The 25,910-nt window shown below is 43.4% G+C and overlaps 1 protein-coding gene across 1 annotated transcript in view; it reads left to right on the forward strand.

Annotated features, from left to right (window-relative positions):
* The first annotated feature begins 203 nt into the window (after positions 1–203).
* The window catches only part of MOGAT1 (monoacylglycerol O-acyltransferase 1), a 29,002-nt gene continuing 3,295 nt past the window's right edge, over positions 204–25,910 (forward strand). The window contains exons 1-5 of the mRNA XM_070422236.1: positions 204–465; positions 11,746–11,924; positions 13,171–13,375; positions 17,937–18,111; positions 18,606–18,805. Coding sequence (XP_070278337.1) covers positions 372–465; positions 11,746–11,924; positions 13,171–13,375; positions 17,937–18,111; positions 18,606–18,805 — 853 coding nt within the window. The 5' untranslated portion in view covers positions 204–371. The remainder of the gene's footprint in view (positions 466–11,745; positions 11,925–13,170; positions 13,376–17,936; positions 18,112–18,605; positions 18,806–25,910) is intronic.

The following is a 25,910-nucleotide window of genomic DNA, read 5'->3' on the forward strand; positions in this document are numbered from 1 at the left end:
TAGTCTGCAGGAGCTCACGCGGCCGGGCTGTGGCGGGCAGCCAGCTGATCCTTCTCCGCGTCCCCTGTGCCCAACGCGGAGCGCTGTCGCCGGCGCCCGGGCGCGCCAGCCAATGCGCCCCGGGCGCGCCAGCTGCTCCGGGGCCCGGGCGCGCTTGATTGGCAGCCCCCAGCCTCGGCCCCGGCGCGCCCTCCCACCCAAGACAAAGTCCAGCCCCGGCCGGCTCCGGCGCCGCCACCGCCTCCTCCTCTCCGCCCTGCGGGTATCCCGCGCGGGACCCTGCTCAGACCGCGCACTTCCCGCAGGCGCTGCAGAGCAGCGAGCTTCCAGGTGGCCGCAGTCTGCGCCGCAGTCCTCGCCGGGGCCGGGCCATGAAGCTGGAGTTTGCGCCGCTCAATATCCCGCTGGAGCGGCGGCTGCAGACGGCGGCGGTGTTTCAGTGGGTCCTGTCCTTCCTGCTACTCGGTAAGAACCCCGCGCGCTCCGGGCTGGCCAGATCCAGGCAGAACACCGCGGTGCGTGGGGCTCGGTCTCCTCCCTCCACGACACTCCTTGGCTAAGGACTGGCTTAGACCCTCCAACTCTTCTTCCCCTGTGAGCTAGAACGAACAGGTCAAAGAGGGCGTTTGGAGCTTCTTGGAACTCCCCTTCGCTGTCTCTCCCCACGTGAACCTCCTAGTGAATGACTGCCAACTTTATTTTTCTCTGTGCTATTTTTTTTAAACTGAGGTGTACTTTACCTACAATAAAAGACATAGGTTATAAGTGTACGGGCCAACGAATGTTGGCAAATGTATACACTCAGGTGTAACCACGACCCAATTGGAGCTATAGAACATTGCACTTTAGCCCCTTATAAATGGAAAAACAGTGCCCAAGTCTTTCACACCTAATATCTTCCTCTCCCCACCCTCATGACAAATAGCCGTGCTGGCTTTTCCGTGTTTGAGACCTTCCGGATGCAAAAAGGACTGCTCCACAAATGGGTTGGGTTGGGTGGCCTCTGTCTGTAAATAATTCCACACAGGAGTGTGTTCTGACCAGTTCCCAAGTTAAGCCCGCGTGGGAACGCACTGGAGCCAGTCACAGAGGACAAGAAGTGGGGGGACGGGAGCGGGGGGCCGTTGGGGCTTACCCGAGCGCTTTTTGTCTGCATATTTGTTCTGCTTTTGGAGAAATGGAGGATGGTATGAGAGGAGAAAGAAGTTAGTAGGAACTTCAACTCTCTCAAGATTGACATCATTTGTACGCTGTAAGATCAGATCATGGGTTGCACACTGTTGAGGCTGCAATAATAGTAACAGCACTGGTAAACTCATTGCACCAGAGAGGTTTACACTTCTGTGTCACTTTAGATTAGAATGTGATCACCCAGATCAGTGGTTCCCAGATCAGTGGTTCCAGTCCGAGGAGCTTCAAACATATGGACACCCAAGCTCTTATCCCTAGAATTTCTAATGCTTTTGTTTCAGAATCGAGCCTATGCATCATATACAGGAGTGGGCAGAAGAAGGCTTACAGGTGTAACACAAATAAATAACACAATAATTAATAAATAATAATGCAAAAATAAATTCATGTATTCACAACTGTAAAACTATTATGCAATATGTATGTACATATATGTGTATATATATAAAATTTAAAAAAATAAAATATTAACAAACTCTCTGAGTGACTTTAGTGTGCAGCTAGGGTTTACTGAAAAAAAAAAAAAAAAGGATATTCAAAACATTAAGGATATTCATTTAGTCCTCACAGGCCAAACGGAGAGGGTTGATACCATTACATTCCTTTTTGCTCTGGGCCAAAGGACCATGGAGATGATAACAGACACACTTGGGGGGCTTAGTGTGTGTCAGGCCCTATTCTGGCACCGTATAGTATTGACCATGTCATCTTCACAGCAACCCTCTGATGTAAGGACTGTTCATACCTGCACTTGTTTTTTATTTTAATACTAGTGGCCTGGTGCACGAATTTTGTGCACAGTAAAATGGGATTAATTAGAGGAAATATTTTAATATTGCTATTTGCCCTTTCTCTATAATAGAAGTGTCAGAGATGAAAGAAAATTAGTAAAATGTATATGAAAATCTTTCTCCTGTCAGAGTCTGGGGCGCACCACGGGACCCAGAGTCAAGTCCCCGCCCACTCACGTGCGCCTCAAAATCGTGCAAGACCCAGACCCAGCTGCCCCCCCCTCCCCCCCCCCCCCCGCATTGGGCTAAATCCAGACCCTGCCAGTCCCAAACTTGTCAAGCCCCGCTGGGCGGGGGGCGCAGCCTCAGGTCTCCTGTCCCAGTGCCAGGACAAGGGCGCGGCCTGAGGTTCCCTAGCCCAAGCCGGGGCGGAGGGCGCGCCTTGAGGTCCCCCATCAAACCCCACCGAGTGGGGGGCGCGGCCTGAGATCCCCTGTCAAGCCCCACCAGGCAGGGAGCATGGCCTGAGGTTCCCTGTCAAGCCCCGCCAGGCGAGGGGTGCAGCCTCAGGTACCCTGTCAAGCCCCTCTGGGCGGGGGAGCACGGCCTGAGGTCCTCCAGCCTGGCTCCGGGGCGGGGGAGCAATCAGGTCTCCCAGCCCAGCACCAGGGCAGGGCGCGCACCTTGAGGTCCCCCGTCAAGCCCTGCCGGGCGGGGAGAGCAGCCTGAGTTCCCCCGGCCTGGCGCCAGGGTGGGGGGCACAGCCTGAGGTCCCTGCTGATTGCTTGTTAAGGCTCGTTATGGGAATTCGGGCTCTGCTGTGGGTGCAGCCATCTTGTGTTATGGAGACCCTGCCTCCGCTGTGGGTGCCGCCGTCTTTGTGGCAGAGTGACGGTCAATTTGTATATTCCCTCTTTATTATATAGGGTATTTTTATTTATTGATTTCAGAGAGGAAGAGAGAGGGAGATAGAGAGAAACATCAATGATGACAGAGAATCATTGATCGGCTGCCTTCTGTACGCCCCACACTGGGGATCGATCCCACAACTCAGGCATATTCCCTGACTGGGAATCGAACTGTGACCTCCTGGTTCATAGGTCAGTGCTCAAACACTGAGCCACACTGGCCAGGCCCCACACTTGTTTTATAGCACTTGTACAGATGAATGAACTGTACAAGTAAAAGGTGAAATCAATTGTTCAGGGTCACATAGTTAGTCAGAGGTAGGAGGAGCTGGATGCAAACCCAAGTATTCTACCCCAAGTCCTTGCTTTAACCCCTGTGCTTCCACTGTAGTGGCTTGAACTTGGAGATTGACTTGCTTGCTGATCAATCATCACATCTCTGATAGTGCACTGTCCTTTTCTTTCATGACGCTTGTCATTGCTTGTATTTGTGAATGTCTGTGGTTACTTGAGAAAGGTCTGTCTTGCCATCCTTCTCCACAAGCTCAGTGAAGGAGCCCCTAGTACAGCGGTTCTCAACCTGTGGGTCGCGACCCCTTTGGCGGTCGAACGACCCTTTCACAGGGGTCACCTAAGGCCATCCTGCATATAAGATATTTACATTACGATTCATAACAGTAGCAACATTATAGTTATGAAATAGCAACGAAAATAATTTTGTGGTTGGGTCACAACATGAGGAACTGTATTTAAAGGGCCAGAAGGTTGAGAACCACTGCCCTAGTACATGCCTCACCCATGGGAGGTAAGAAATAAATATGCGTTGAATGACTGCCTCCACTTTCTCACCCAGAAAGGAAGATATTCAACTCACAGGTTCCTCTTTTTTTTTTTTTTTTTTTAAGATTTTTTAATTGATTTTTAGAGACAGCGGAAGGGAAGGGAAGGAGAGAGAGCGAAACATAGATGTGAGTTCGATTGGCTGCTTCCAACACACCCCCTACTGGAGATCGAGCCTGCAACCTGGGCATGTGCCCTTGACCGGAATTGAACCCTGGATCCTGTAGTCCGCAGGCCAGTGCTCTATTCACTGAGCTAAACCGGCTAGGGCTAGGTGAAACCTTTTTGACACGACCTCTTCCTAGGTGCTACTTAGTGCTTTGCGTTGCATTATATTAGGATACACATAATGCCTAGTTCTATTGTTAGTGTCAAGAGTGATCAGGTAAGATGTGATCTGAGAGGTAGTAATTGGCCTGTTGCAAACAAAAGTTCCCCCTTTACCTAGTGATTTAAGTCCCTATTTAATGATTCTTGCCTATTTATTTGGACTGCAAAAAATGGTAGCTTACTTATTCTTTCTTTCATTCTTCACATATTAACTAGAATTTATGCAAGACTTTCCTTCCATCTTTTAGAGTCAGTTGACTACCCTACAATTCAATTCTTCTAGGAAAAGTAGGATAAAAGCTGGCTTATTTCTTTCTACTTAACTATCAAATTGTTAAAAATATGTTTTTATTGATTTTTAGAGAGAGAGGAAGAGAGTGAGAAAAAACATTGATGTAAGAGAGAAACATCAATTCGTTGCCTCCCACATGGACTCCAACTGGGGGTCAAACCCACAATCTGGGCATGTGTCCTGACTGAGAATTGAACTGGTGACCTTTTGGTGCATGGGACGATGTCCAACCAACTGAGCCATACCAGCCAGGGAAGTTAGCAGTTTTAAAGTAAGAAGTTGATGTAATAGCTACTTCTAATGGTGAAAAGAGGGATTTTATTAATTATATATATTAAGATCTCTAAATCAAAATCTTGGAATGCACTTTTCTTCCACTATCAGGAAATGAGTCTAAGTTATTAGCCATTGGGTTTTCTTAACAAATAGTAAAATGTTTCATTTAGTCATGAAACCAAACATTGTTTCCTTGAGATCAATGTTAAGTATGGGTCATCCAATCTTATGATATTGTATTAGTTTTAGGTGTGCAATATAATTATTGAATATGTGTATATATTGAAAAATGATTACCACAATAAATTTAGTTAACATCAGTCACCACACATAGTTACAATTTTTTCCTTGTGATGAGAACTTTTAAGATTTACTTTTAGCAACTTTCAACTATGGAATACTATAGTATTGTTAACTATAGTCATCTTGCTGTACGTTACATCTCCAGGAGTTATTTATCTCAAAACTGGTAGTATGTACCTTTTGATTCCTTCATCCCTACTGCCAATCCCACCCATCCCTGCCTCTGGCAAGCACCAATCCATTCTCTATACTATCTCTGAGTAAGATTTTTTTTTTTAGATTTCACATATCAAAGAGATCATATACTATTTGTCTTTCTCTATGGGGCTTATTCCAATAGCCTAATACCCTCAGGGTCTATTTATGTTGTCACAAATGGTAGGCTTTCCTTTTTTATGGCTGAATAATATTCCAGTGTGTGTGTGTGTGTGTGTGTGTGTGTGTGTGTGTGTATCACATTTTCTTTATCTGTTCATCCGTCAATGGACATTTGGGTTGTTTCCATGTTTGGCTATTGGGTTACAGATATCTTTTCAAGATAGTGATTTCATTTCCTTCAGATAAATACCCAGAAATGGGATTGCTGGATCACCTGTGATCCAATCTTAATATTCCAAAAATAAAAACATTACTTACTAACTTGTGGGCTACCAACCTGCTGACTGAAAAGTAGCAAATTGAAAAAGAGAGCCAACATTTATTGACCATCTTTTACCTACGACCCCACATGTCACAGATTATTAGATTTATTATTTTAGATGAGGAAAACTGAAGCTTGAGAGGTTAAATATCTTACCTATGACCACATGGGTGGGACCATGATGTTTTATTGAATGGGTCTATTTATTTACGTATTTATTTAAGCACCCTTACTGAGATACAAAGGTACAGTAAACTGCATATATTTAAAGTGTACAATTTGACAAGTTGTGATATAAGAAGCCATCACCACAGATAAGATAGTGAATATAACCATCATCTCTAAAGGTTTCTCATATCCCTTTTGTAATCTCTCCAAGCATCCACTGATATGCTTTCTGTCATACAGATTAGTTTGAATTTTCCAGTGTTTTATCTAAAAATGGAGTCAGATCATATGTATTATTTTTTGATTGGCTTCTTTCACCCAATGTAATTATTGTGAGATCATTTTTATTGTTGTGTGTATAAGTAGTTCAATGCCTGTTTGTTTTGAAGTGGTATTCTAGTGAATGAGTATATTGCAATTTGTCCATTCATCTGTTGATGAATATTTGGGTGATAGCCATTGTGAATAATACAAGTCGTTGTATAAACACAGGCTTTCTTTATACTTCACTAAACCTAAATATGGAATGGCTGATCATGGTATGGTAGGTTCAGAGTTAACTTTTTTTTAAAATGGAATTTATTGGGGTGACATTTGTTAATAAAATTATATAGGTTTCAGGTGTACAGTTCTATAACACATCATCTGTATATTGTATTGTGTGTTCATCACCCCAAGTCAAATCCTTTCCATCACCATTTATTCCCCCTTTACCCTTTTCTACCTCCCCCACCCCTCTTTTTGGTAATCACCATACTGTTGTCAGTGCCTATGTTTTTTGTTTGTTTTTTGCTTAATCCTGTCACCTTTTTCACCCAGCCTCCTGAAAGGTTTAACTTTTAAAGAAACTTGCCAGGCCCTGGCCGGTGTGCCTCAGTTATCTGAGCACCATCCCATGCATCAAGAGGTCACTTCTCCGGGTCGCGAGCTTGATCCCCAGTAGGGGGTGTGCAGGAGGCAGTTGATGGATATTTCTTTCTCTCCCCTCCCTTTCTCTTTCTCTAAAATCAATAAAGCATATTTTAAAAAATTCTTTATAAAGAAATTGCAAAACTTTATTCTGAAGTGGTTGTATTTTTGTGCATTCCCACCAGCAGTTTGTGAGAGTTCCAGTCACTTCATCTTTGCCATCAGTTCATATAGTCAATCTCTATGATTTTTTGTAATTTTAATAAGTGTGTGGTGTTGTCTTATTGTAGCTTTAGTTTCCATTTCTCCAATGATTAATGATGAGCATGTTTTCATGTGCTTATTTGCCATTTGTATGTCTTCTTTTTGAAGTAGCTTTTAAAATCTTTTGTCTATCTTTAATTGAGTTGCTTATTTTCCTATTAATGAGTTTTGAGAGTTCTGTGTGTTGTTATATAGGTTTTTCTTCCAACCTGTGGATTATCTTTTTATTCTCTACAGGGTATATTTTGAAAAACAAAATTTTAATTTGCATGAAGTCCAATTTATCCATATTTTAAAATCTGGATGTTAAAAATATGGTTCTAGGTATTATAGCTAAGAAATTTGTGCTTACTCCAAGGTAACAGTTTTTAATGCTTTCTTCTACAAGTTTTATAGCTTTAGATTTTACATAGAGGTTAATGATACATTTTGGGTTAATTTTTGCCTATAGTGTAAGGTTTCAATTCATTTCTTGGCATATGTATAATCCAATTTTTCCAGCTCCATTTGTTTAAAAAAAAAAAAAAAAGAAGAAGCTTTTTTTTTTTTTTTTCTCTATTGCATTGCCATTCTGCCCTTGTCAAAAGTCAGTTGTCCATATATGTGTGGTTTATTTCTGGACTCAATTCTGTTCCAGTGATCTGTTTGTCTGTCTTGATGCCAGTACCATACTGTTTCGATTATTGTGGCTTTATAATAATTCATGAAATCAAATAGTCAAAATAGTATTAGTCCTCAGACTTTTTCTTTTTCAGGGTTGTTTTGACTATTGTAATTCCTTTGCATTTCCATATGCATTTTATTTTTTAATTTCTTTGTTAATTCTCACTTGAAGATATTTTTTTCCATTGGCTTTTAGAGGTAGGTAGTAGGAGGGAGGGAGGGAGAGAGAGAAACATTGATGTGAGAGAGACACATCGATTGGTTGCCTCCTGCATGTCCCCCAACTGGAGCTGGGATTGAACCTGCAACCCAGATATGTGCCCAAGTATGGGAATCAAACCTGAGACCCTTCTGTGCAGGGGCTGATGTTCTAACCACTGAACACACTCACCAGGGCTCCATATGCATTTTAGAATCAGCCTGTCAATTTCCACAGAAAAGCCTGCTGGGATTTTCATTGGGATTGCTTTTTGAAAAATAAATGTTTTTATTTTGTTGTTGATTTTAGAGAGAGAGGAAGGGAGGAGAGAGAGAGAAACTTCATTCCTTAGTCGGGATGTGATTTTGCTAGAATACTTATTTTCTATAAAGCGAGGGATAGCTAAAAGCCACTATGAAGCTGAAAGTGGGTCATTGGATCAGTCACTATGTCTACTTGTATGATATTAGAAGTCCAGACTTTCCTGCAAAGGAGGTCTCCCTGTGAGATTCTAACTCATTTCTAGCCAGGCAGCACTGCCTAATCTACGATGCATTATTATTGCTTATAGGTGTGATTCATAATTTCCCCCATCTTTTAATTTTAGAAATTTTCAAACCTACAGAAGTACTAAAAAAATAGTTCAGTAAAGATTGTTTGTACTTAGATTCACCAGCTCTTAGAGTTTGCCACATTTGCTTTTTCTCTGTCTGTACACACACACACACACACACACACACACACACACACTTTGTTGTGACTGCTGTTGTACCATCTGAAAAGAAGAAATTAAGTTATAGAAATCATTGTCCTTCATCCCTATGAGATACCATAGAGTATGTCTCTTGAAAAGAAGGATTTTGTACGGAATTACAATCCCATTATCATCTTCAAGAAATTTATCTGCCTGGCTGGCATGGCTCAATGGTTGAGCGTCAACCTATATGAACTAGGAAGTCATGGTTCAATTCCCAGTCAGGGCACATGCACGGGTCACAGGCTTGATCCCCTGTGTTGGGTGTGAGAGAAGCAGCTGATCAATAATTCTCATCATTGATGCTTCTAGTTCTCTCTCCTTTTCCTCTAAAATCAATAAAAATATATTTTAAAATATATATTAGTGATCTTATTTAATACTAGAGGCCCGGTGCACAAAAATTTGTGCACTCGGGGTGGGGGGGTCCCTCAGCCCAGCCTGTGCCCTCGTGCAGTCTGGGATCCCTTGGGGGATGTCCACCTGCTGGCTTAGGCCCGCTCCCTGGGTCTAAGCTGGCAGTCAGATATCCATCTGGCAGCCCGGGAGCCCTCAGGGGATGTCCACTTGCCAGAGGGGAACAGGCCTAAGCTGCAGTCGGACATCCTTAGCTCTGCTGAGGAGGTGGGAGAGGCTCCTGCCACCACCACTGTGCTGGCAGCCATCAGCCTGGCTTGTGGCTGAGCAGAGATCCCCCTGTGGGAGTGCACTGACCACCAGGGGGCAGCTCCTGCATTGAGCATCTGCCCCCTGGTGGTCAGTGTGTGTCATAGTGACCAGTCATTCCCAGTCATTCTGCTGTTAGGGTCAATTTGCATATTACCCTTTTAATATATAGGATAGAGGCCTGGTGCATGGGTGGGGGCCGGCTGGTTTTCCCTGAAGGGTGTCCCAGATCAGGGTGGGGGTCCTGCTGGGGTGCCTGGCCAGCCTGGGTGAGGGGCTGATGGCTGTTTGCAGGCTGGTCAAGCCCCCCAGTAGGGACCCTCACCCCATGGGGGTGTGGCCAGCCTGGGTGAGGGGCTGAGGGCCGTTTTCAGGCTGCCCACAGCCCCTTCAGGGTGGGGGAGTCCCGCAGGGAAATATTCTTGAGCCTTAAAAAGGAATAAAGTACTGGGACATGCTAGAACATGGATGAACCTCAAAAACTTGATGTCTAGCCTTGGCTGGAGTGGCACAGTTGTTTGGAGTGTCAACCTGTGCACCGAAAGGTGGAGGATTCAATTTTCAGTCAGGATACATACTCAGGTTGTGGGTTCGATCCCCAGTGGGGTGTGTGCAGAAGGCCCATCAATCTCTCTCTTTCTCTCTCTCTCTTTCTCTCTCTCTCTTTCCCTCCCTCTCTCCCTCCCTTCCTCTCTCTCTTCCTCTAAGCAAGCATGTCAAACTCGTGGCCGCATGTCTCCTGCCGGCTATGAGTTTCACATGCTTGCTCTAAAGTAAAAAAACTTGATGTCTTCAAAAGGTTACGTATTGGATCATACAGTTTATATAAAATGTCTGGAAGCAGTAAATCCATAGGTACAGAATGCAGGTTGTTAGTCGTCGGGGTCAGGGGAGAGGAAAATAAGGAGTGACTGCTTAATGGATACAGGGTTTGGTTTTGGAATGATGTTATATGAATTTTACCTCAGTAAAAAGTAGGGGGAGGCAGGTTCCTCAACAGTGGAGAGAAAGTCAAGTCTATGGGAGTGTAAGAGATAGAGGCTGACCTGTGTTTTTCATCCAGGATGTACCTAAGTCAAGGCAGCGGAAATGCAGGCCTTTCAATGTAGCTTGGTTTGTGAATCTAGATAATTCTAGCAGGTATCAACATCAGCTTTAAGAGCTGTGTAATATATTGGAATACACTTCGTATCTTCCTTGTCTCTTTGACCTCCAATTTAGAAGAATCATATTACCTTGGATTGCTTGATGAGATAAAAATAGAAAATAGAGGTGATCCCTTCACCTAGTTTTTGTAGGGTTTTCTGCTTTCGATCCAATTTAGGGTCAAGGGATTTAAAAGTCTTTTTTGATACGATATGAAATACAAAAAAATGTATGCAATGTGTGGAGTGGGAGTTTAAATGAGAACAACTTCTTTAGATAGTAAGGTATTAAAGTGTCAGGCGACAAAGATGTTCTGCTTAGTGCTCCAGTATTTGACTTACTATCCTATGGAAGTAAATCAAAAAGTGGGAGAGAAACATCATGGATTGGCTGCCTCCTGCACCACCCCTACTTGGGATTGAGCACACGACCCAGGCATGTGCCCTGAATGGAAGTGAAGGGACAAAGTTCTTTTTAACACACCTGATAGAGAGTGGAAAGGAGTTTGGGGCACTGAAGTCAGCACTGGATTAGCAACTGCAGCACATAATAGCAGAGAAGGAGGCATTGGCATTCCTTAAAGTAATAGTAACAGCTGGCATTTATTGAGCACTCACTACGCACCAAACCTTATGTCTTTATGCTCCCTCCCCTCTCGTTGATATATTTCTCTTTTTATAAACATTTTCCAGTGTAACATGTAGCATAGACATAAGAAGGAAATCTCTAGCTTAGCTTAATATATTACTTTAAGGCGTACATTCTTGTTACTACTACCCAAGCCCAGATTGGTCAGTTTTTGCATCATTAGGTGCATGAACAATTTGGATTTTGCTCTGTCATTGTGAAATGTTTCAAGTAGAGATAGAGGAGCTAAGATAGAAAGAGTCCCTCCTATGCTATTTCTATCTCTGGCAATAGAGTTCCTGAAAATGAAGTTTGTCACTAGAATGTGCCCCTGTGTGGGCACATGAGTAATGGCTGCTCGGTCAAGGTGAACACCTGTTGTATCCCTCTGCATCCCTCCTATCGGTGACGATCCTTCCTCCTTTTCTTCTCTCCCCCCAATCCCTATCTCATGTCAGTGCAAATTTTGAATTTAGGCAGATCAACCACTTATATTCTATGTGGCTTGAGCAATTCACTGAACCTCTCTAAGCTCCAGCGTATCTTCTATGAAAAGAACATTAAGAATACTATGGCTGCTTCATTGATACCATGGATATATGAGGATTAAGTGGAAATATTTTGGCCAAATACACAATATAATACTTGGTTTATAGTAAACACCCAATAAATGTCAAATAATACTATGTCATTGCCATCTTGTTTTATTACCCACTTGAACTGAGGTTCAGTTTAATACCCTTTGTATGTATTACATCTCCCACCATGGGCCAGTGATTGGCCAAGAGTGAGCAGATGCTAACGGATCCTGATTCCTGAGGGCTTCCCTTTCTTACAGCGGAGGTGTGCATTGGAATCCTCTTGCTACTGATCTTATACAACTACTGGTTCCTGTACATCCCTTACTTGACATGGCTCTACTTTGACTGGCGTACTCCAGAGCAAGGAGGCAGGAGATCCAACTGGGTCAGAAGCTGGGCCGTTTGGAAGTACTTTAAGGACTACTTTCCAATTCATGTGAGTAGACTTGTTTCATATAGTACTAGAGGCCCAGTGCGCACAAAATCGTGTGCGAGTAGCTCGCTTCCGCTTGCCTCAGCTGGCTGCCCTGCCCATCGCTGTGAGAGCCGCTGCTCGTTTGGTCATGATGGCGTTATGGTGTGACGGCCATGGGCCTTTTATATAAGAGATGATTTTGAGCTTGAAGAAGAATGAAAATTTTTTATTACTTATATTTCTTTTTTAAAAAATATATTTTTATGCCAAACCGATTTGGCTCAGTGGATGGAGCGTCGGCCTGCGGACTGAAGGGTCCCAGGTTTGATTCCGGTCAAGGGCATGTACCTTGGTTGCGGGCACATCCCCAGTGGGAGGTGTGCAGGAGGCAGCTGGTCGATGTTTCTCTCTCGTCGATGTTTCTGGCTCTCTGTCCCTCTCCCTTCCTCTCTGTGGAGAATCAATAAAATATATTAAAAAAAAATATATATATATATTTTTTATTGATTTCAGAAAGGAAGGGAGAGGGAGAGAGAGAAACATCAGTGGTGAGAGAGAACCATTGATTGGCTGCCTCCTGAACGCCCCCCCCCTCTGGGGATCGAGCCCACAACCCGGGCATGTGCCTTTGATCAGAATTGAACCCGGGGCCCTTCAGTCTGCAGGCTGATGCTCTATCCACTAAGCCAAACCAGGTAGGGCTATTACATGTATTTTAAGCTTTTCCTCTTTTAGAGGGAGAAAGCCTACAAATCAGCCCAAATTACTAAACAGACTGTAAGCTAAGTCTGTTGTGAGGGGCTCTGGGCTCAGGAAATAGTTAAAAATATGGGGAGCAGTTTTAACCCAGGGAATGAAAACAAGTCATTCTCCATTTCCTTTTTAAATTTTTAATTTTTTTTCATTTCTTTTTTTTTTTTTAAATCCTCAACCAAGGATATTTTATTCCATTAATTTTTTTTAGGGAGAGTGGAGGGGAGAGTGGAGGGGAGAGTGGAGGGGGAGAAAGAGAAAGAAACATCGATGTGAGATAGACACATCGATTGGTTGCATGGGCCCAGACTGGAGTCGGGGATCAAAGCACAACCCAGGTACCTGCCCTTGATTGCGAATCAAACCCGGACCTTCTGTCCACAGGTGGATGCTGTAACCACAAGCAACCAGCCAGGGCTCATATCCTCTTGACATAATTGTTAGTCATTTAGTTTCTTCCTGGAAACTAATCAGGGAACTTTTTTTTTTTAATCTCAATGTAAATGTGTTGTAGCTCATCAAAACTAGTGATTTGGACCCAAGCCACAACTACATATTTGGGTTTCACCCCCATGGAGTGCTCGTGGCTGGAGCCTTTGGAAATTTTTGTACCAATTATTCGGACTTCAAGAAGCTGTTCCCCGACTTTACTGCGTATCTCCATGTGCTTCCGATTTGGTTCCGGTGCCCTCTCTTCCGAGAATACCTGATGAGCAGTGGTAAGTAAAGGCAGATTGCCGTTTCTGCAATGTTCTAGGGAGACAGGACCACACAGAATGCCCTCCTCCCCCCAACCCAGTTTTAGAGTCTTTATCCCAATCTGGCACTTTTTGGATATTTCTTGCCTCCCCCACTGCACTGTAAATGCCAGCACAACACAGACTATCTTTTTGTCTGTCCACCCACAGATCTAGCATACTGCCTGGAATATAGGGATGTTCAATAGATGTGAATTTAATGAAAGAGTAAATTGATGAGTCAATGTATGTACCCAGATGTGGTAGAGAGAATCAAATAAGTGATAAATGGTAGGGTTGGAAAGGTGCCTGATATACTTTTATGAATATTAGAGATGAAAAATGTCCTCTGATGTGTCTTGAAGTAATAGCAGTATTAAACTTAACATAATCTGCTATCTTTTCCTTCCCAGGTTAAATATAATGGGTCAGAAATAAGAGTTCATTCTACTTTGCTTCTCTGAACTAGTGGAAGATTCTTTGATTAGTGAAGCAATAATTCTACCAATTCTGAGAATAAATTAAGCTGAAATGCTATCAAGATATGATATAATTGTGTACAATAGCTCTCACTTGTGTCAGTAGCTTTCACTTCAACTTCAGAGGCTCATTTTGTTTGATTTTCCAATTTGACTAAATTATTAACTAACCATAAGCTATAGTAACTGAGAAAGTGCTTTCTGTTTATGATCATTGTATAGGTTAATTATTATTGTCTTTGCATTTCTTGGATATAAAGGGAAGTGGATAGTCTCTTTTTTGAAAAATTTCAATTTCAGGATCAATAAGTGGCATATTCAGAGATAGAATTTTCCATGGTCTTCCAGGTTTTCATTACTTCCTATTAATCTATCAAGTCTCCGTTGTCGTAATACTGGGTCGGAGTCACTAAGCACTCAAGAACCAGGATCAATGACTGGATTTTTAGGTTCTGTTTATGGACCTTCTCCCATATGGCCCTGGGCTTTCTGTCCAGTCTAGGCTGCCACTGCCTGTGGCCTCTAGGGGGTGCACTAAAACCCCCAAACTACTGTAGAGGAAAAATATCCCTTCTTTTCAGAGTTGGGCAGACATTGGGTTAGAGGTTTTTTCTTCTTTTTATTGAATTTATTAGGGTGACATTAGTTAATAAAATTATATGTTTCAGGTGTACAATTCTATAATACATCTTCTGTATATTGTATTAAGTGTTTACCACCCAAGTCAAGTCTCCTTCCATCACCATTTATCCCCCCTTTACTTTCTTCTACCTCCCCCCATCCCCTTTCCCTCTGGTAATCACCATACTATTGTCTGTGTCTATGAGGGGTCCCCCCGCCCCGTAATCCCTTCACCTTTTTCACCCGATCCACATCTCCTTCTCATCCCTGTCTCCTCCCCTTTGACAGTTGTCAGTCTGTTCTCTATCTATGGGTCTGTTTCTATTTTGTTTGTTAATTTCCATTTGGGATAGCATGGGTGGACCTGGAGAGCATTACGCTAAGTGAAATAAGCCAGTCAGAGAAAGAGAAGTACCATATGATTTTACTCACATGTGGAATCTAATGAACAAAATAAACTAACAAATTAGAGTTTCATAAAAAAAAAATTAAAGGGAAACTTTAAAAATTTCAAAAAAGCTCAGAAAGATATTTACAGTATGTAGTTGCTGATTCAAAGGATAGCCATATGTGAGTTTGAATAGAGTAATTGAGAGCTGGTGTGGCAAATTCATGGCACAACAGATGCAGGTGCACCCTGTCCGTTGCATGTCAGATACAAATAATCAACCATAGAGTCTTTCTCCATGTGGTGCCCCCACAGCCACTGCCATTTACTGGAGAGACCTTTTCCTTTGCTATACTCTACAATATTCCAAAAACGAAATAAAAGGTACATTTGCATAATGGAATACTACTCGGCTGTAAAAAAAGAAGGAAGTCTTACTTTTTGGGACAGCATGGATGGACGTGGAGAGCATTATGCTAAGTGAAATAGGCCAGTCATAGAAAGACAAGTACCATATGATTTCACTTATGTGTGGAATCTAATGACAAAAATAAGCTAGCAAACAAAACAGCAACAGACTCATAGATACAGAGAACAGACTAACAGCGGTCAGGTGCTGGGTGAAAAGATTGAAGGGATTAAGAAGAAAAGAAAAAAAAGACAACAGTATGATGGTAACCAGAGGGAAGGAGACTTGACTTTGGTTGGTGAACACACAATACAGTATACAGCTGATGTATTACAGAATTGTGCATTTAAAACATATAATTTTATTAACCAATAAATTCAATAAAATTTTTTTTAAAAAAAACTAAAATAAAAACACCCAAACTTGTAGCCAATGGAGGTGCAAAGTTAGAGAGTCAATCCCTCCCAGAACCTGCTTCCCAGGACAGGCCTGGGTCCGAGGCTGCCCATATACTCTGTGCCTGCCTCACTAGCTGCTGCTCTGGGTGCCAAAGACAGACACATGCACCAGACCTCAGGTAGTGAAGAACCAATTGGGTTTTAGAGATCCTTTGCTGTCAGATGTTTGTTTTGCTCTTACTCATGGGATTTCTGTGGCTTAAGTCCTTGTCAGTCCTGCCTCCAAACGCTTCCTCTTGGCTCATTTTGGTGAATAGGCACCCAGCAGGTGTCAGCCAGAGCACACTCTGTCTCAAGGTTCCTATTAAGGCTGGGCAGGTAGTGGAGGGCAGATCACAACAGGCTTATATACCACTAGAGGCCCGGTGAACAAAAATTTGTGCACTCGGGGGAGAGGGGGGGTCCCTCAGCCTGGCCTGTGCCCTCTTGCAGTCTGGGACCCCTCAGGAGATGACCACCTGCTGGCTTAGGCCCACTCCCCAGGGGATTGGGCCTAAGATGGCAATCAGACATCCCTCTGGCAGCCCGGCAGCCCTCAGGGGATGTCCACTTGCCAGCGGGGAGCAGGCCTAAACTACAGTCAGACATCCTTAGTGCTGCTGAGGAGGCAGGAGAGGCTCCCACCACCACCACCGCTGTACTGGCAGCCATCGGCCTGGCTTGTGGCTGAGCAGAGCTCCTCCCATGTGAGAGCGCCCTGACCACCAGAGGGCAGCTCCTGCATTAAGCGTCTGCCCCCTGGTGGTCAGTGTGTGTCATAGTGACCAGTCATTCCCAGTCCTTCTGCTGTTAGGGTCAGTTTGCATATTACCCTTTTACTATATAGGATAGAGGCCTGGTGCACGGGTGGGGGCCGGCTGGTTTGCCCTGAAGGGTGTCCCGGATCAGGGTGGGGGTCCTGCTGGGGTGCCTGGCCAGCCTGGATGAGGGGCTGATGGCTGTTTGCAGCTGGTCACACCCCCTTCAGGGTGGGGGTCCCCACTGGGGTGCCTGGCCAGTCTGGGTGAGGGGCTGAGGGCCATTTTCAGGCTGGCAGGTGACTGAAGCTCCCAACCTCTCCTTTTTTTCTTTTTTCTTTTTATTCTGGGATTTATTTACCTTCTATGGCTGTTACTGGAGCTGAGAGCCAGCTTTTGCTCTGAGGCTCGGCTCCAGCTCTGAGACCTCGGCTGCTGAAAGCAGGTATCTGGGTTTGTTTGGCTTCTATAATTGAAACACTGTTGCAGCTCCAGCTCTGAGGCCCGGCTGGCTGAAAGCAGGTTTCTGGGGTTTGTTTAGCTTCTATAATTGCAACATTGTTTCTTAGAGTGCAGCTCAGAGGCTGGCAGCGGCAGGTGGGGAACTTTGGCTTCCTCCATCACTGGAGCAAGCAAGCCTCCTGTTCGCTTCAGCTGCCTGGCTGCTGGCTGCCATCTTGGTTGGCAGTTAATTTGCATATCGCCCTAATTAGCCAATGGGAAGTGTGTCAGAGGTATGGTTAATTACCATGTTTGTCTATTATTAGATAGGATGAGCAGGACTTTAGATTTTGTCTTGTAGGTAAGCCACGGGAACTTGTGAGGGATTTTGAGCAAAAGAGGGTCCTGACTGGATTGTGCATGTTAGAAAGATCATTCAGACAGTAGATACATTAGCAAGGAGCCTGGAGACTGTGATGTTAGAAGGGGCCTGTTGCAGTGATCAGGGAGAGGTGATGAGGGCTCAGCTAACACATGTGTGATCGCGGCAGTGGAAATACAGAAGAGGGATTAATATGAAAAATAGTTGATAGATTCAGCAATACTTAATGAAGGCAGCATATGGTAATGTCACCATATAATCAGCATCTAGCAGGGTGTCTTGCTTGTAGCAGGTGCTCGGTAAATGCTTTTGAATGAATGAATATGGCCAACATGGTGGCCAAGAAGAGGGGACTACATATGGGACTTGGTTTCTGACTTGAGTGCTAGATAGATGATGGTTCCATTCACCTTGATAGGTAACATTGGACAAGGAAGAATTCTGATGAATAATTGAATTCCCTGGGTTTGGAAACATGGAATCTGAGGTGTCTCTGAGCTGTTGAGGTAGACAGAGTGTTCCAAATCCAAGCCATTAGATGCGCACTGATGCCATAGAATATTGTGATTAAAATGTTTTCAATTTTTAAAAAGGATAATTAGTTACACCTTTTGTTTTATTCACCAAGGGCCAGTCTCAGTTTCCAAGAAAAGTGTGTCCCATGTGCTGAGCAAGGAGGGAGGTGGAAACATTTCAGTCATTGTCCTTGGGGGTGCAGAGGAATCCTTAGATGCCCATCCCGGGAAATTCACTCTGTTCATCTGCCGGCGGAAAGGATTTGTGAAACTTGCTTTGACCCACGGGTAAGTGGCTTTTCATTTCGGGTGACTGGGTCAGGGAAGGTAAGACATTATTAAATGAGCACGAGAAAGTAAGGTAATTTTTGTAGGCCTTAGACAGTCCTCCTCCTAATTGACCTTCCCACAATGGTAGCTCAAAGCCATGGCACCCACCAACTAAAATGTCTTTAAAAGTAAAGTCAAAAAAAAACATACAGGATGTCCAGCCAAATGAACAAAGGAACCATGGCCAAAACAATAGATGAAAATCTTCCTGGAACCTTGATTTTCTATAGAATAATTTCCACAGTCACTAGACTGCTGGAGTGCCTCCCAAAGAATTTCAACTATAAGTCAGTTTCAAGTATGGAACATGAAGTTAGTAGTATAGGTTGACTCGGGGACATTAAATAATTGTTAGAAATCTGTTGCAAAGTCAGTTGGACATTATCACAGCTTTACATCCTTTTCATTGAAACTTCTTATTCTTTCCTTTTTTGTTTGTTTTTTATTTGCAGCGCCTATTTGGTCCCTGTGTTTTCTTTTGGTGAAAATGAACTATTTAAACAAGTTAGCAACCCTGAAGGCTCATTGCTTCGAACTGTGCAGGATAAACTACAGAAGATCATGGGGTTTGCTTTGCCACTGTTCCATGCCAGAGGAGTTTTTCAGTACAGTTTTGGCCTAGTGCCCTATCGGAAACCTATTCACACTGTAGGTATGTACATTGAAGACTAACACTTGTTAAAACAAGTAAAAACATTATCTTACTTTGAGCATTGTTTATTATTATGGATTGAGCCGCTAATCCAAGGGAAGTAGCTTTGCGTAAGAACTCCTTAAAGTAACAATTCTATAGATGTTATTTGAGCTTCACATCCAGTATGCCTGTTATTTATAAAATGACTATATTTTGCATTTGAGTGGGAATTGATGACTTCCAAGATCACTGCTCTTGAACTACAGGTAGAATCCAATTTTAGAAATAAAATTTCTAGTCCTCTAGGATGAATCTATTTCTCTATAGCAGCAGAGTATAACAGCAATTCTTTGATGAAGTTATATCGAATCTATTAATATATACAAGTTTCCGTATAAAAGATGTTTTCATCATGTTAGTATACATAGGCATCAGTTTCTATAGCAAATGCATTCTCTTTATGCAACTTAGCTATATTTATGTGTATCCTAATATAGACTGATTTTATTTTTTAAAGTTGCATGTTTAGTCCGACCAGCATGGCTCAGTGGTTGAGTGTTGCCCTATGAACCAGCAGGTCACGGTTCAATTCCTGATCAGGGAACATGCCCAGTTGCAGGCTAGATCCCCAGTGTGGGGTGTGAAGGGGGCAGCCGATCAATGATTCTCTCTCATCATTGATGTTTCTATCGCTTTCTTTCTTTCTCCCCCTTCCTCTCTGAAGTTAAAAAAAATATTTTTTTTTCAAAGTTGCATGTTTAGGGAAATGAAGGTGGGGGAGGAGGATGACAGACCATGTTTTTTTAAAAAAATATATTTTAATTAATTTCAGAGAGGAAGGAAGAGGGAGAGAGAGATAGAAACATCAGTGATGAGAGAGAATCATTGATTGGCTGCCTCCTGCACGCTCCCCACTGGGGATTGAGCCTGCAACCTGTGCTTGTGCCCTTGGCCAGAATCAAACCTGGGACCCTTTAGTCCACATGCAGGTCGATGCTCTATCCCCTGAGCCAAACAGGCTAGGGTAACAGGCCATGTTGATAAAGGAGGAGGAAAGTAATTAGCTCTTTAGGTTGAAAAGGAACTGGAGAGTTGGAAATGAGAAAGCTGAGTCAGGTGCTAATATCAGAATTAACCAAAATTATATACTTCATAGGAAACTGAAGTAAGAGTCTCACCATGGATAGCCCATTAACCAAATACAGATGTTTTCTTTTTACGTCTGTTTCATTAGAATAGGATTTTATTACTGTTAGCTTACAAGAGCTTAGCATTTCACATGCAGTCACACGACATTTTTAAATGCTATATTTAACTCAAATGGAATGTTAGAAGATGTTGATCTGTTAGTGTAATAGAAATACTGAGATAAGTTTAAGTCTGCAATTGTGTTTTTCAGGATAAGCTGGTTACATTTTTTGGCATATTGTTAATTAGTCATTTTTATATTTTATGTGCAAAATACTGTAGTTGGTATTTTGGGGGGATATAAGGAAAATGGCAAGACATGCTTTTAGGAACTGGAAGTTTAAGTGTGTAACACATGCACCATGAAAGAAGTTGTGAATGTTCAAAGCAAGTATATTTTTTCAGGTTAAATGATCATAGTTATCACCTGGTTGGCTTCAACATTTAAAAAATTTTATTCTTCTTTTTAAATTTTTTTTTATTGAATTTATTGGGGTGACATTGATTAATAAAATTATATAGGTTTCAGGTGTACAATTCTATAATATATGTCATCTGTAGATCATATTGTGTGTTCACCATCCCAAATCAAGTCTCCTTCTATCACCATGTATTCCCCCCTGTAAACATTTTTTTAAAAAGTAAAGTACTTTGTCATTCGATATAGACTGGTTACACCTCTACTGACAAGTAATTAATTGATCAGCGGTCAAATGGAAATGACCAAATTCAAATTCGTTGTCAAGACTAGAAAACTGCAGGTCTGGTTTTCACTCATGCCTGTGTCCAATGGGCTTCTCTTAAAGATTCAGGAAAAGGAAAGATTCCTTCAGCACATGTTTCTGTTTACCCCTGAACATTTATGTCAGAAAGACCATTTCTCGTCACTAGCATCTCAGTTTCCACTATTACTTGAAATCTCTCGAAGCCCACACTATGAATCTGAATGTTTTGGGGACGCGGCTGCCATGATCCAGTGGTGGTCCGGTGGGAGTCAGATGATTGAGAACAGCCTGATGGTGTGAGCTAGATCCCCGGATGAGGTGTAGTTAAAGACTTGTGTAGTGACTTGAAATAACACAGGGGTTAGGGGCAATCAGGCAGGCAGTCAGAGGCTGAGGATAAGACAGGTTGAGGAGAAGATATTTACAACTAGAGGCCCGGTGCATGAAATTCGTGTTGTGTCCCTGAGCCCGGCCTACATCCTCTCACAATCCAGGACCCCTCAGGGGATGTCCGACTGCCGGTTTAGGCCCACAGGATCGGGCCTAAACCGGCAGTTGGACATCCCTCTCGCAATCCAGGACCACTGGCTCCTAACCGCTGCCCTTCCTGCCTGCCTGATTGCCCCTAACCGCCTCTGCCTGCCTGCCTGATCACCCCTAACCACTTGCCTGCCTGCCTGATCGCCCTAACCACTCGCCTGCCTGCCTGATTGCCCCTAACCACTCTGCCTGCTTGCCTGATTGCTCCTAACTTCCTCTGCCTGCCTGCCTGATCACCCCTAACTGCCTCTGCCTCAGCCCCTGCTTCCAGAAGGACATCTGGAATGACATTCGGAAGGTCATTAGGTTGTCTGGTCTAATTAGCATATTATGCTTTTATTATTAGAAATTCCATAAACAAAAGTGAAGCTGTGAATCAGTCAGATGCAACAGAGAATAAAACACTGTATTATATTGAAACAGTGAAGTTACCATGTTCATTTCTATTTTAGATTAATGCACTTCAAACCCAGGGTTGTTTCTTTGTTGACTTCCAGGCAGATTCAGGAAGCATCCAGTTATTTTGCAGACCCTCTGGCTTCTCTTTCTAGAGGTTGTTTGGTTTATTTGTTTGTTTTATAAAAGTAAAAAAATTTTTTTTTTTCAGTTATACTTGACATTCAATATTACATTAGTTTCAGGTATACAGCATAGTGGTTAGACTTTTATATACTTTACAAAGTGATCACACCCGCCCCCCCATAAGTCTAGTATGCACCTGGCACCATACATAATTATTACAATATTATTGACTATATTTCCTATCTGTACTTCACATCCCCCTGGTTACTTCTGGCAACAATCAGTTTGTTCTCTGTATCTATGAGTTTGTTTCTGTTTTGATTATTTGTTTATTTTGTTTTTTAGATTACACATATAAGTGAAATCAGATGGTATTTGTCTTTCTCTTTCTCTGTCTGACTTATTTCACTTAGCATAATACCCTCTAGGCCAGGGGTCCTCAAACTACAGCCCGTGGGCCACATGCAAATACAAATATTGTATTTGTTCCCATTTTGTTTTTTTACTTCAAAATAAGATATGTGCGGTGTGCATAGGCATTTGTTCATAGTTTTTTTTAAAACTATAGTCCGGCCCTCCAACGATCTGAAGGACAGTGAACTGGCCCCCTGTTTAAAAAGTTTGAGGACCCCTGCTCTAGGGCCATCCATGTTGTTGCAAATGGTAAGATTTCCTTCTTTCTTTGGGACAAGTAATGTTCCATTGTAAATATGTACCATATCTGCCGAAACCGGTTTGGCTCGGTGGATAGAGCGTCGGCCTGCGGACTGAAGGGTCCCAGGTTCGATTCCGGTCAAGGGTATGTACGTTGGTTGCAGGCACACCCCCAGTAGGGGATGTGCAGGAGGCAACTGGTCGATGTTTCTCTCTCAACGATGTTTCTAACTCTCTATCCCTCTCTCTTCCTCTCTGTAAAAAATCAATAAAATATATTTTTAAAAAAAAATATGTACCATATCTTTTTTATCCAGTCATTTATAAATGGACACTTAGATTGCTTCTTTGCTATTATATATGAAATGTCCTTCTTTGTCTCTTGTTATAGCCTTTGCTTTAAAGTCTATTTTGTCTTATATAAGTACTAGAGGCCCAGTGCAAGAAATTCGTGCACGGAGGGGGAGGTCCCCTCAGCCCAGCCTGCACCCTCTCCAATTCGGAACCCCTTGAGGGATGTCCGACTGCCGGTTTAGGCCCAATCCCGGGGATCGGGCCTAAACCAGCAGTCAGACGTCCCTTTCACAATCCTGAACCACTGGCTCCTAATCGCTCACCTGCCTGCCTGCCTGGTCGCTCCTAACTGCCCCATCCTGCCAACCTGACCACCCCCCACTGCCTCCCCTGCCAGCCTAATCACCCTCAACTGTCCCCCCCTGCCGGCCTTGTCACCCCCAACTGCCCTCCCCTGCCGGCCTGGTTGCCCCCAACTGGCCCCCCCCCCCACCAGCCTGGTCGCCTCTAACTGCCCCCCCTGCCAGCCTGGTCACCCCCAACTGTCCCCCCTGCCAGCCTAATCGCCCCCAACTCCTCCCCCACCAGGCTGGTTGCCCCCAACTGCCCCCCTCTGCTGGCCTGGTTGCCTCTAACTGTCCCCTCTGCCAGCCTGGTCACCCCCAACTGTCCCCCCTGCTGGCCTGGTTGCCCCCAACTGTCCCCCTCCCCCCCTGCTGGCCTGGCCGCCTACACAGCCTGCTTGTTCAGTCATTTGGTTGTCCCTCACTAACCTCCCTGCCAACCTGGTCACCCCACGCAGCCTGCTTGTTCAGTCATTTGGTCATCCCTCACTAATACCCCTGCCTGCCTGGTCGCCCCAGGCAGCCTGCTTGTTCAGTTGTTCGGTCATCCCTCACTAACCCCCCTGCCGGCCTGGTTGTAGGCAGCCATCTTGTGAGGGAGTGAGGGTCAATTTGCATATAACTGCTTTATTATATAGGATTGCTACCCCAGTTTTTTTTTCCTCATTTCCATCCCTTTACTTTCAGTCTATGTGTCTCTTTCAATCTGAAGTAGATCTTTTGTAGGCAGTGTATGCATGGGTCTTGCTTTCTTTTCCATTCAGCCACCCTTTGTCTTTTGATTAGAGCATATAATCCATTTACATTTAAAGTGATTATTGATAAATGCAGTTATAGCAATTTTGTTGTTTATATATTTTTCTTTTTCACTTCTTTTTCTATATTAATTAGTTGTAATTTACCATAAAGTCCCAGTGTTAGATTATTTGCATTATGGATACCCTTACAGGCTTCCCATCAGTGTTTGTGTGCAGCACAGAAAGGGATCTAGGACCATCTTTGCTAGACTTCCACGGACTTCCTGTTAACTCCTCAGCCTGTCTTCTGATGTGGGTGTCCTAGAAACACTTGTTTCATTTGATCCTTACGGCAGCATTGAAAACAACCGTGCCATTAAGCCATTGGCCCTTTTTATCTGCAGGCGCACCACGATGGCCGTGGCTAACGCTCGGCACCGGCCACACGCACAATCAATACTGACGTCGCGAAGCTGGTTATTATGCATTAGCCAGATGTGCGAGGAGGTGGTGTGGGCTTGAGGTCTGACTCGGAGAAACTTAGAATGTTTCATTTATCTTCTCCGAGCCTCAGAGTTTACACCTCCAAAGAGGAGATGATTAGAATGGTCTGTCTTCTCTAACGGTTCCTGGGGAGTAGGTGACGTAATCTCTGGGGAGGCACCAGTACCCTCAGGTGCTAGGGGAGTGTGGGTTGATGCAGAGCAGAAGCTTCCTGACTAGATTGTTGGGAGCTAGCAAATGTGTTTCAATTTTCCTGTTAATGTTAATCGGAATCAAATAATGAGGATGTAATGAGACAAATCCGGATTGTGGGACATTGTACAAAACAGCTGGTCTGGACTCTTAAAAAGTATCAATGTTGTGGAAGACAGAAAGGAGAGAGTGAGTACTCAGAGAGACACACCGGCTGTTGTGGATTGGGGGAACAGGGATAAAGGGTATTATTGAGACAGTTGCTCAAGTTCGAATGTGGATTAAGTACAAAATAATATTGTGCAGAGGTTTAATTCCTTGGGTATGATAATGGTGCTGTTATGTGGGACAGTGTTTTTGTTCTTACATGCTGAAATATACAGGGTTGATTAACATGATTGAGTACTTATTGTCTACAACTTTCAAATGGTCCTACAAAAATAAAAATAATACTCATATATATATACATATATAAGATTCATATACGTGTGTTTGCAAAAAGTTCAAAATTGGTGAGCCTAGAGGAAGAGTGTGCAAGTGATTTTGCATTTTTTCTAGGATTGAAATATTTTAAAATAAAAACAGGTAGGGGGAAAAAGATAGGGAAGGGATGTACTTTAAATAAAACAGGTTTGAAACAACATGAGGACAGCAGTAGCCTATTATGTTTCAAGTCATTTTTATATTCTGATGGGGGGAAAGCACACTAAGGGATTCTCTGAACTAGAAGGAAAGGAAGGGGAACCTTTAATTGAAATATTAATTGTAGAGATTAAAAGAGATCATGTTAAGGGGACCAGTATTGTGCCTAGTATGATGTATAAGGTGCTCAATAAATGTTCATGAGTGTGTGGTGTGTGTATGTGTACATGTGTACACACTCTTACATTGAGCATCTTTTGAGCCTCACCATAAGCCAGAGGTTGGACATGAACCCAAGTTTCATCTGGCACCCACGTCTGGACTCTGCACAACCCTGCTCTGCCACGCAGCTCCCACCAGTCCTTTCTCTAGTGTGCAGCTATGAAGCTTCTAGAGAGAGGGATTCCTGTGTGAGACCCTTAGGGAGAGAAACTCTATGGAGTTTTCATAATCACAGAAAAGCAGAACAGAGATTTATTTTTATTTTTTTATTTTAATATATTTCTTCTTTTTTATTTCAGTGAGGCAGGGAGAGGAAGAGAGAGATAGAAACATCAATGATGAGAGAGAATGTTCGGCTGCCTCCTGCACGCCCTGCACCGGGCATGTGCCCTGGGCCAGAATCGAACCTGGGATCCTTCAGTCTGCAGGCTGACGCTCTATCCACTGAGCCAAACCGACTAGGGCAGAACAGAGATTTCTTATTGTGAAAAATCTCTTTGCCTCAATGAGAAGAAAATAATGCCCATTTCCTAATTTTTCTCGAGCCGTATATACACTG

The sequence above is a fragment of the Myotis yumanensis genome, unplaced genomic scaffold, assembly GCF_028538775.1.
Source record: "Myotis yumanensis isolate MYYU_CA2020_CCGP unplaced genomic scaffold, mMyoYum1.0.hap1 SCAF_8, whole genome shotgun sequence".
NCBI classification, from domain to species: Eukaryota; Metazoa; Chordata; class Mammalia; order Chiroptera; family Vespertilionidae; genus Myotis; species Myotis yumanensis.